Source organism: Sturnira hondurensis, unplaced genomic scaffold (assembly GCF_014824575.4).
Source record: "Sturnira hondurensis isolate 20B ecotype Veracruz unplaced genomic scaffold, ASM1482457v3 Scaffold0022017, whole genome shotgun sequence".
NCBI classification, from domain to species: Eukaryota; Metazoa; Chordata; class Mammalia; order Chiroptera; family Phyllostomidae; genus Sturnira; species Sturnira hondurensis.
Genome location: NW_028094648.1, coordinates 8,346,306 through 8,358,915, shown reverse-complemented (window position 1 = coordinate 8,358,915; position 12,610 = coordinate 8,346,306). Strand labels below are relative to the sequence as shown.

Sequence of the window (12,610 nt, the reverse complement as noted above, 5' to 3'; positions counted from 1 at the left end):
AAACAAAAGGGGAGCTGATCTATTTGGAGTAAGGTGTCAGGCCTGGAGTCCAAACCATTCTGCTGCCTCTTGCTGATGAGGAGAGACAGCATAATCTGAAAACTACTGGCTTAGAAGATCTCCAAGAATCTATTTCACTGTAAAATCCTATTCTGCAAGTTCTCCGCATCAATCCTTGTTGAAGAAGTGCCACACCACCGTAAAGAACCAACACAGAAGTTGCATACAAGCGTCTAGTAATAAACTACATAATATCTTTACATTAGTAAAGTTCAGATAAGAAAACTTAGAAGAAAAAAATGCTTTTCCTTTAAATAGCATTATTTGCACCAAAAGTTCAAAACAGGGTTCCTGCACCTGAAAATAATGTGCCTAAATAAGTGGTTATAGGAGCCTTTGATAAAATACAGCTGTGCTCTTACTTTAAAAGTTAACTGCATATACTTTTTAAGGTAACAAGTTTAATTTTTTTCTAGAAACAAAAAGAAACATTTGTACTTATGTTGTATGCCAAAGGAACAGTCACCTTTTTGTCTCTCACTTGTAAAGAATTTATGACGTTTGCAAATGTAATTTTCATGTATCTATTTCTGGTGCTTAAACTAGTACCTGGCATATAGTCTGTGCTCAATAACAGGCACGCATCTGTTGAAGAACTCAGTCACTAACACTGTCCCCTTGTACTTCACATCTGTGCCCTGCACCCTCCCCTATTATTCAAGAGTATCTCATTCATTCAATCCTCTATGATCCTTTAGGGCGTTACGCTCTCTGCTCACTGCGTCTAGAACAACTTTGTCCACAAAGCTTATCTTACTGACTTCTTCAAATTATTGTCTCAGTTGTTGAACATTTATTCTGGATATGCTTTCTGACTTCGACACTAATTCAAAAGTAAAACATTCTTGCCATCCATGTAATGTTAACACACATTCCCGGTGTGTTCACGAGTTGCTTTATCAACTTAGATTACAAAACCACAGGGAAAGAAGAAACACGATGGTCCCTTAATATCCGACAATGGTTTAAGAAACAAAAACTCCTACCTGGAACATTCTGAATGATATTCGCCACTAAGGCACTGAAATGGCATCGTATGTCCTTCAGGGAGTCAGAGTCCTTCTCGTTCTCAGACTCCAGCAGCTGTCGGGTTAGGTCCACGTACTCCAACAGCGTGTTGTTGAGGAAATGGGTTTCATTGTCCAGACCCCCACTTGCACTGAAAATATTGAAGGAAATAAATAATAAAGAAGATGTGACTTTGAAGCATTAAGTTAAATCAAAACAAACTCCTGGTCATCAAAACCAGAACTCTGCTAGGTCACAACAGTGTGCAACTCAACGTAGAAAGGCTGAATGAACATGTGCTTGCCTGATTTAGGGAAAAAAATAAGTGGTGTTCCCTGCAGCCAGCTCTGCAGCTCAGGGTTCCATAAAAAGAAAAGGTGCTTCTTAACCAAGGAGCTATTACTGCAAGTTATGTTATTCAGTTCCACACCTAACTTTAACCAACTATTCTGAGTGCTGTTACGCCCTCTGCATCAAAAAATATAGCTTTCAAAATAAGGTAATAAGGAGGTATATGGGATAGGCAGGGCCAATTTAGAAAGGCAGAAAGAGGAAAAACTAGTTCTATACATTCTCATAATTACCATGCACATTCATATTATGCCTTTAGCACAATTAACCAAGTATCTATTGGCTGTTTATTCTCCACACAATTCCAGGACAGGCATTATTCGGGATACAANATCTCATTCATTCAATCCTCTATGATCCTTTAGGGCGTTACGCTCTCTGCTCACTGCGTCTAGAACAACTTTGTCCACAAAGCTTATCTTACTGACTTCTTCAAATTATTGTCTCAGTTGTTGAACATTTATTCTGGATATGCTTTCTGACTTCGACACTAATTCAAAAGTAAAACATTCTTGCCATCCATGTAATGCTAACACACATTCCCGGTGTGTTCACGAGTTGCTTTATCAACTTAGATTACAAAACCACAGGGAAAGAAGAAACACGATGGTCCCTTAATATCCGACAATGGTTTAAGAAACAAAAACTCCTACCTGGAACATTCTGAATGATATTCGCCACTAAGGCACTGAAATGGCATCGTATGTCCTTCAGGGAGTCAGAGTCCTTCTCGTTCTCAGACTCCAGCAGCTGTCGGGTTAGGTCCACGTACTCCAACAGCGTGTTGTTGAGGAAATGGGTTTCATTGTCCAGACCCCCACTTGCACTGAAAATATTGAAGGAAATAAATAATAAAGAAGATGTGAATTTGAAGCATTAAGTTAAATCAAAACAAACTCCTGGTCATCAAAACCAGAACTCTGCTAGGTCACAACAGTGTGCAACACAACGTAGAAAGGCTGAATGAACATGTGCCTGATTTAGGGAAAAAATAAGTGGTGTTCCCTGCAGCCAGCTCTGCAGCTCAGGGTTCCATAAAAAGAAAAGGTGCTTCTTAACCAAGGAGCTATTACTGCAAGTTATGTTATTCAGTTCCACACCTAACTTTAACCAACTATTCTGAGTGCTGTTACTCCCTCTGCATCAAAAAATATAGCTTTCAAAATAAGGTAATAAGGAGGTATATGGGATAGGCAGGACCAATTTAGAAAGGCAGAAAGAGGAAAAACTAGTTCTATACATTCTCATAATTACCATGCACATTCATATTATGCCTTTAGCACAATTAACCAAATATCTATTGGCTGTTTATTCTCCACACAATTCCAGGACAGGCATTATTCGGGATACAAAAACACAAGAGAATGCAAGTAAGGGTGCTGGTTTTCAAATCTTCTGTCTAGACCAGTGGAGTTGCCTCAAGACATCTCTCCAATGAGACCCACTGGGAAGCGAGGAAAGGGGTCATTTTGTTTGGGTCAGAAGTCTCCGTTTCCACTCCTGGTCCATCAGTTGTTAAGTGTGTGACAGTATCTACTTCAGAGCATTCTAGTAATAATATAACTGAATTACTCCACATGAACGGCCCAATAAATTGTAAGTTTTACATACATGATTAGCTATTACATTTGCATTTATTTTGGTTAGCTTTTCTTTGTTATGCTTGGAAGGTACCTCTAAAATAGGTGATTTTAAAAGTAAAATTAATTTTTTCTTACTGGTTGTGAATAGCCTCTTTATCACAGTGGTACTATAGTATAGGAGGGGCAAAAGTAGGTTTACAGCTATTGATATGGAAAGTAATACATTAATAAATAGTAATACATTAATAAATAGTAATGCAAGAATAAACTGTTTGGCATACTCACAAATGTAAACCTACTTCTGCCCACTCTATAGATTAAAAGAATTCATGATGGGAATTTTTCTGTTATTCCTTCGACAAGTGTCTTTAAACTCCGGGTCATGACTTAGTGAATGGGAAACAAATTTAGAATACTGCAACCAGGCCCAAATAAAACATTCTCATTCACTTAAGAAATATTCAGCAAGTACCAAAATAGTGCACACAAGATCAACTGGGCAAACGAAATATCCCTGCGTTCTTGGCATGCAGAATTCATCTTGTTTATGTAAGCAAAGAAATAAAAAGTCAATAAAAGCAACAGCCTTATATTCATTTCTCTTTAAAAAAACAAAACAAAACCAGAACCCAAAACTGAGTTCAAAACCATTACTGCTCAATGAGTACAGCTTGGTAGTTACGTTTTAAATATACCAGCACCTTGCAGTTCCCAAAACAGTATCATTCAAAAATTCTTCATTAACTAACATCATATTAAAAGCAACCAAAGAAGGGGAAAAAAGATTCAGATGTTTATTAGATTAATTTTTTGCATCAAGCCCAACAAGTTTAAATTTACCTTTCCAAACTTGAACTGTTTTAATTTTTGTTGGGGGCAGAAAAAATAATGTTTCTTTTTTTCTTCATTTTCGTTTACTATAAGAGAATGGTAAGCCAATGGTTTAAATTCTCTTTGATTAAAGTTGTATTTTAAAAGCACTCGTCAAAAGCGTACAAAAAAATAATCAGGACAAATGCTTAAGTAACAATATTACACTTGTTTGGTTATTAACATTTTTTTCCTTTGAGAACAATTTTTGGGAAATGGTCAGATCCATTTTTCTCTTTCAATGGTCAAACAATACCATTACCTTCTAAGGAAATAGTTACTTCTCAACACAAAGCTGATAAAGTTCTCAAGGGCTTGGTCTTAGTGTCAAGATGGCTTTACTCTAGCAAAAACCTCAGGCTTTATATTTTCATATGTAAGGGAGGGAATTTTGTTTGTTGATTTCCTATTTTTCCCCAGCAGGACAGAGTAACAGTTGGATGGAATAAGTCTGCAAACTTTATTATGTTGTGCCTTTAAATACATGATTTTTACAAATCCAGAAGATATCTTAAAATGAAATAAGAAATAGTTAAACCAGCCCTGACTGGTGTGGCTCAGTGGAATGGGCACTGGCCTGCACACCAAAAGGTCCCCAGTTGGATTCCCTGTCAGGAAACACGCCTGGGTTGCAGGCCGGGTACCTGGCTAGGGACATGCGGAGGCAACTGATCAGTGTTTCTCTCTCGCAGTGATGTTTCACTCCCTCTCTTTCTCCCTCCCTTTCCTTCTCTCTAAAAGTGAATAAATTAACTTTCAAAAGAAATAGTTAAATCAGTAACAAAAAAGAGGCTACTATTCACTTGCCTAGGTTTGCAGATTCCAAAAGATATCAAAATCATAGGAATGTTATATTCAGTTTTTGCCTGAAGCAAGCTAGCACTAGTTGTAGATTATTAAATACAGTTATAGCCATTAGTTAATTTCTTGGATGCAGCTTTGACTTTGGTAAGTGAGGTTTACAAGTGATAGAGACAAGTTTTTTGGTTGCAAAGGTGCTTTTCTGTGCTTATATATTTCATGAGAGAAAAAATAGTTCCCTAATCATTTCACAATTTTAAAGATCAAAATCCAGCACCAACCTGTGACTAATGACACCAGCATCTGCCAGCAGTTCAAATATTCGTACCAGCTGTACTCGTAAAATGTCTCGACGCCTGCGCCGTTTCATATTCTAGTCCAAAGATATGAAGAGAGTAATTAAAAATTCTTCAGGGAAGTTGAAAGCTTGCTGGTGTAACTTAAAAAGAATGTGTGAATGTCTCAGAACTTTGGGGCTAACTGAAATATTTTGGTTGTGCAATAGACTTCAAGTACTCTGGTAGCTACTGTATCAAAGAGATATGCATGAGGTCCATCCAGAAAAAGTCCAGCCACTGTTAATATAATGAGAATGGTTTACATGACATCAGTGTAACCTAGGAGAGTAGCCTGGAATGTGCATACGTGAGCAATGACGACTTCACTGTACTAGTCAGTGGGGGTGGTAGATGCCATTGACTGAACATATGCACTGTGTGGCTGTCATATTCAAGACGACTGATTGAGTAGAGCAATGAATCTGCATCAAATTTTGCATTAAGCTTGAACATCCCTCCATGGAAACTATTCAGATGATTCAGAAGGCCGAAGCTATGGACAAATGATGGATGACAGCTTCATCACGACAACATGCCCTCTCATGCTTCAAGTCTCGTGCAGACTTTTTTGGGGAAACATCAAATCACCCAGGTGACTTAGCTCCTCTACAGCCTAGATTTGGTGCTCAACTTCTGGCTTTTACCAAAACTAAAATCACCTCTGAAAGGGAAAAAAATTCAGACTGCTTGGAAGAGATTCAGGAAAATACGACAGGGCAGCTAATGGCAACTGGGAGAATGTGTGAGGTTCCCAAGTTGCCACTTTGAAGGGGACTGAGGCATCATTGTCACATGTACAATGTTTCTTGTATCTTCTTCAGCAAATGTCTATTTTTCATATTATGTGGGTGGATACTTTCTGGACAGACCTCATATACATATACAGATAGTGTGACATTAATGAGCCAAATAATATCACATGACATTTTCCATGGTGATACCCCTTGTAGTCAGAGGAAATGAAATTCTACCATTACTTTAAGGTGATTTGCTAATGTGACAACTTTAGAAGCACTAAAGCATTTTCAGTAAAACTGTTCCTTTGACAGAGAATCCCCCCAAATGAGACAGAAGGGCAGGGAAAACATCACAAAAGGAACAGGATAGAATCCACAGATTTTGCTCGTGCCAAAGTTTTCCATTTAACAGTGAACTCTGACACACGTGCAAGATAAATACAAATAAAACCAAAGATTATTTCTTTAATCATTATGGTATAAATGAATGTTTTGTCTGATGAGGGCTGAACTATCAATTCCTAGAACAAGAGCTGTAACATCCCAACTTGAGTTTGCTCCTAACAGAAACTTGGGCGGTAGTGGGACAGATCTGTATCGCTTTTCTCTGTAGATTATTTTAGTTACGTTATAATTTTCATACTGCTAAACAATTAAAAACATTTTAGGTCTTCCACTTTTGTGTTCACAAAATAGTTTTCTACCCCTGAGAATTAATAAATATTCAAGACAAGTAAAAAAAAATCTTTAAATTCTTTATGAAGTTTACAGCAATTCATACTAATCAAGACTATTTCTTAATAGTCTTTGAAGATTTCTGCAGTTTTAGTTAACTGGTTTTAGAGACTGAATCTAATGCTCTCAAAATATATTTTACAATAAAGGCACATCACTGCATGTCATCTAGTCACTTGCTATGATGCCTTTTTCCACCAAAATTAAAATGTGAATACTGCTACTTAAACTGTTTCCAATTTCATTCACCTGATAAATCACCCAGCACTATAATCAACATGCTCATTCTGAAACAAAAATCTACTTAATTACAATATAGTGATACTACTACTGTTCTCCAGGGCTGAATCAAAGGAAGGGAAGAATTTCAGATGATGTTTAAAAGTGTAGCTATTCTCACCATCGTCCTCTCCTGTACATCTCCAATGTTAACAGTGGGGATTCTCAGTGTTCTACACCAGACTCGATCAAGATGCTTAAAAATATTTTCTGGGCTCCACTCTAGAAATTCTCATTCAGTAGGCCTAAGAACCTGTAACTTTGGGCAGGTTCTCAGATGCCAGTGTGTTATGGGGACCACTGGTCTACTGGATAAAACTGAAACCAGGTGTCTTTCATGAGATGTTCCTATCTTGCTTTTCGGCATAATCAATCACTTTCCCCCTTATAAATATCACACAAAAGAATATGCCATGTCCAGGTTCTTTTATAAAGTTTGCAAATGTTGTTCCTCTGCCTAGGATGACTTCCCTTGCTTGTCCACTGGGGAACATACTTGAAAGTTCACCTCACGTATCGGTGCTTCATTCATAGTGCCTTCTCCTCCTCCACAGGCAGAGTCAAAGGCTGTCTTCTCTGTAGCTCATATAACTCTTGATCTGAGACTTTATGCCAGCGTGTAATACACATTGTTATTGTTATGAGTCACATATCCGTGTCCCACTAGACCTGCAGTTTCTAAAACTTGCTCAAAACCTGACATAGATCTTTAAATTGGGGGATCTAGACCTGGGATTGGCAAAACCCAGTATGGAAGACAAATCTGGCTTGTTGCTGGCTGCTTCTATAAATGAAGTTTTATTGGAATATGGTCACACCCACTCATTGAGTAGCCTATGCAGCAACAGTATGGTGTGCGAAGCTGAAAATATTTACGATCTGTGCCTTTATAAAAAAAAAAAGGTCTGTTGACCCTGACCTAGACCCCAATTGCCCTCACTTCAGCTAGAGCAATTAACATCCACTTTGCATAATGAGTTTCTGCCTAAGGCCTCCTGTGGGGGAAGAAAGAGGTCTGCATATTTTTAAAGAATGTTGAAAACTGCACTAGAGAATCATTTACTTATTTACTTCTGAATTTCTAACTTTTGGTATAATGAATGTGTAGAACATACAAGACAAATAAGTACTTTGCCAAATAAATATTTAATCATAGAAAACTATACACAGTTTACCTCTGGTCTCCTTTCAAGTGCTTCTTTGATTATGGGATGCAATTCCTCTATTAGTTCCCTGCGGAAAAAAATGATATACATTCTTTTAATATAGCTGGACAAATATAATCTGAATATGAATATACTGAGGTAAACAGATAAGTGTTAACCCTCATTCTACTGTTTATAACACAATTTTTATTGTTTTGTTTTGGTTACAAAACAAAATCTGCACACTGCAGAACATCTGGAAAGCAGAAAAAAGTAGTGTAGGCACTTACTGTAATTTGTAGAAATAGGTACTATCGAGATTTTTGTCAATCATTAGCAGTCCATATACATCTTACATAGTTGAAACCCTATCATATAGAAGATGGTATCCTTTTTTTCTTAATACTAGTCTAATGACCTTTATAGGCAATTAATTAATTCACAGTATTTTAACATAGGGTCGAATACCATGGTTTTCCTAAACATTTTCATTTATCATTGATTCATTAAATTTTATTTATTTTTTAATTCATTTAAATTGCTGTTCAAGTACAGTTTTCTGTCTTTTACTCCCACCCCAGCCCACCGGCCCAGTGCTCCCCACCTCCCTCCCATTTCCACCCCCCTTAGTTTTTGTCCGTGTGTCCTTTATACTAGTTCCTTCAAATCCTTCCCCTTTTCCCTGAAATTCTCTCCCCTCTCCTCTCTGGTCCCTGTCAGCCTGTTCTGTATTTCAGTGTCTTTGGTTATATTTTGCTTGCTTGTTTGTTTTGTTGTTTAGGTTCCTGTTAAAGCTGAGATCATATGGTATTTAATTTTATGTAATTTTTATTATTATAAATACTGCCTCAGCAAAAACAGCTTTGCACATTAATCTTTGTCTTTATTTATGATTATTTCCTTACAATTAATTCTTACAAATGGAATTAATGGATAAAATGTCATAAAACTTCAAGAACATGATAATCTTTGCTTTTATTTTAATTTTAAAATAGAAAATAAGGTTTTTAAATTATAGTTATTTATCTTTAGAGGGGAAGGGAAGGAGAGAGGGAGAGAAATATCAATGTATGGTTGCCTCTAATACATCCGCTGCCAGGAACCGGAACCGGGAACTGGCCTGCAATCCAGGCATGTGCCCTGACTGGGAATCGAATCGAGATCGTGTGGTTCACAGGTCCGCACTCAATCCACTGAGCTACACCAGCCAGGGCAGAAAATAAGGTTATTATAGAAGACTGAGAAAATACAAAAAGCAGAAGACTGAGAAAATACAAAGAGCAGAAGAAAATAAAATCCATCTACAATTTTATCATCTACAGAAAACTACCACAGACAAATTATTTTTCTCAAAATTGTTTCTATTTGTGAGAATTTGTTTTGTAAGTTGAGATCATTTTTTAGCCCATTAGCACAAATGAGTAGCTACTTGTGACAATCTTCCAAAACGTCATTTTTAACGGACGCTATTCTATACCTACAAACATGATGTCAATTATTCACTACTGTGCCTGTCATCTGGAGACAAAACATCAAATACCACCTCCCATCAATGGAGGACACTCTCGAACAAAAAATTCTGGGCCCAGCTCTGGCTGGTGTGGCTCAGTAGACTGAGTAGTGGCCTGTGAACCGAAAGATCGCAGGTTCAATTCCCAGTCAGGGCATATGTTGGGGTGAGTGAGAATCTGGTGTTTCTCTCCCTCTCTCTTTATCCCTCCTTTCCTCTCTCTAAAAATAAGTAAATGAAATCATTTTTAAAAAGTAAATAAATTCTGGGCCCAGCAGGCCATAAGAAAGCAGAACTTCGGACAAAAGTGAAGGATTTGCTTCATTAATATCAAAAACATCAAGGATGACACAAAATATGTATGTAAATATTTATTTTTAAAATAGTCTAATTTTCTTAAGCACAAGGGGGAAAAACTATAGTTTTTCCAAATATCAAGATTATAATTTAGTAGAATCACTGTGTAAATAAATTGGTAGAAATATTAAAGATTTGCATAGCATTTTGTTTCTGGAACATATTTACATACAGTATATATTTGATTTTCACAATCATTATGTAAAGGAAATAGGGTAAATCTCACTTCCTCAATCAGAAGGAGAAAGTAAAGGTTCAGATAAGGTCAACAACTCATTAAATGTCACAGGGTCAGCTCAGTGGCAGAAAGACCTACACGTGCCTGTCCTCGCAGGCCGCTCCTACAGCGTCTCCCCGTCAGCCACGCTCGCATGTTTGCGAGTAGAGGAGACACGGGACGGCAGTTACCTGAAAGCTCCTGGGTTGGTCCTGCCAAGACCGAGGACAAGGGACTCGGTGATTTCCATGCTCTCCGAGCGCATCATTGGAACTATATGCTTAAATAATGATGAAGGGGATGGAATTCCAATAATCTGGGGGAAAAATATGTTTTTAGAGCATCCACTAATGATAGTACATCCAATTAAATAATGACATTTCAACACTATTTGGGTAAGGACAATGGATAGATGGAATTTCAGAATGATGGTGCTTCAAAAGTCACCTGTGCCGTACATAACCTAGAATGGTTACATAATTTAGCCAGGGGTTCACAGCAAGTTGATTATAGGACTAACTTTGTGAGTCTCTTCATTTCTTACAGAAACTCACCACCACATAATGGGCTGACTCCCCCCATCAGAGAGTCTATGTGTTTTAATCATTATTTTTATGGATCATTTTTTATGATCATTAAAGATAGTTTTTTAAATCGCTCCTTTTGGACACCGAGAAGTGTATAACTATAGGAAATAGAATAAGGAAAGAGACGAATGAAAACTACTTTAAAAATATTCATTCTGATGAATTTAATGAATTAAAAAATTATATATACAAAATTAATTCCAATTAGGACTCTATAAAACAGTAATGGGATTTCTTTAACTCTTTTGTTTTTCATCATCAGTGCAAGTAACGAATATACTTTCCAGCCAAATTCTTTTAATATCCCAGAAAATAAATTGTGAAATGTTACTTCTGTGGCCCCATCCCAGTGCAACGGCAGATCTGGAAAACTTACTTTAGAATCAATGCTGTAGCCGCTGTCCGGGGTGGAGGCCAGCGTCTCGGGAGGAGAGCACCGCACAGAGCCCGCCGCCCCGGCCGCGGCAGCGGATGTTGCCGCGCTGCAGCACAGGAGCAGGTAGTTCCTCCACAGGCCGATGTAGGAGTCACTGCTGGTAGTGGTGTTCACCTTCTTGGCGTTGATGGGGCTACTAGGGAAAACGGAGACGAAAGCAAAGGGTGGATACAAATAATGCAATGTGTTTTGAAATTTTTATAAAGGAATGCTAAACTTCTACCAGTTTCAGGGAGATAGTTAGCATGAAGTTTTTATTCTTATCTTTGCAAAATAATGTAAGATATAAATAAATGAAATAGTAGACTGAAAATTAAAACACTACAGAATCATTTAAACACATTCTATTATTCCTATAACCAAAGTTAATACCTTATTGGGCCGCATTTTAGACCTTATTATATGTGTTCAATGTAGAAAAAAATGAAAATCACCTTTAACCTCATACTGTATATTTTCTACCCATGTTAATGTATAGACATGTACACAAATGCATGAACGTATCTTTTAACATAAAAATTAAACAGTCATTGCTTTTATTCTATACCTGTTTTTTTAAATTTTATTTACTTATATTCAGAGGGGAAGGGAAAGAGAGGGGGAGAGAGAAACATCAATGTACGGTTGCCTCTGGTGTGTCCCCTGCTGGGAACTGGCCTGCAACCCAGGCACGTGCCTTCACTGGGAATCGAACCGTGATCGTGTGGTTCGCAGGCCTGCGGTCAATCCACTGAGCTACACCAGCCAGGGCCTATACCTGTTTTTTAACATGTATTTCAAACATCTTCCATGTAAACTAACATACTTCCATGATCATGTGATTATTGTATGCTGTACCATTATAGAGATTATTATGACATATATAGCCAAAGTCTGTTAGACATTTTAGCTAACAGTGATTTTTTCCTATTATACACAATAAAATATATCTGGATATATATTTAATTAGAATAAAAATTTAATTATTTTCTAGGGTAAATTCCTAAAAATGGAATGACAAAGTAAAAAAAATCTACATTTAAAAAATTATTTATTCATATTTAGAGAGGGGAAGGGAAGGAAGGAAAAAGAGAGAAACACCAATATATGGATGCCTCTTGCACACCCCCAGCTGGGGACCTGGCCTGCAACCCAGGCATGTGCCTTGGACTAGAAATTGGACCAGCAACCCTTTGGTTCACAGGCCGGCACTCAATCCAGAGCCAGGGCAGAACATCCACATTTTTAAAGCTTCTGTCAAATTTCTGTCTTTAAAGGTCAGACCAATAAAACACTTTTCCATAATCTCTCCAAGTACCAAATTCTATTGGGATTAACTCTAAACAAAACAAAACCATGTAAGATACTAATAGGTAGTCTTTGTCTTAAATAGATTTATAATATATTAAGACAAGTAATACACATACACAACTTCATTAACTCCTCAACAGGTATCAGTATGTTAGAAAGTGTTCAGAGCTCTTTGACCGCAGTAAAAAACAAAAATAACAAAAACCTGAGAAAGACCATAACCATCGTATCTGATGGGGGAAATACATGATAACAAGACACAACAATATAGGGTGGTGCTGAGTTTCACGAAGAAAAAGAGAGCAA

General features: G+C 37.3%; 1 protein-coding gene across 6 annotated transcripts in view; it reads right to left on the bottom strand.

Moving 5' to 3' along the window:
- Positions 1-12,610, bottom strand: part of FRYL (FRY like transcription coactivator) — a 248,106-nt gene that overhangs the window by 68,013 nt on the left and 167,483 nt on the right. For all 6 annotated transcript variants that reach the window (XM_037034140.1, XM_037034141.1, XM_037034139.1 and 3 more), the window contains 5 exons: positions 10,955-11,150; positions 10,183-10,307; positions 7,938-7,995; positions 4,955-5,046; positions 2,073-2,245 (listed from right to left, as the gene is read on the bottom strand). In XM_037034140.1, coding sequence (XP_036890035.1) covers positions 2,073-2,245; positions 4,955-5,046; positions 7,938-7,995; positions 10,183-10,307; positions 10,955-11,150 — 644 coding nt within the window. The remainder of the gene's footprint in view (positions 1-2,072; positions 2,246-4,954; positions 5,047-7,937; positions 7,996-10,182; positions 10,308-10,954; positions 11,151-12,610) is intronic.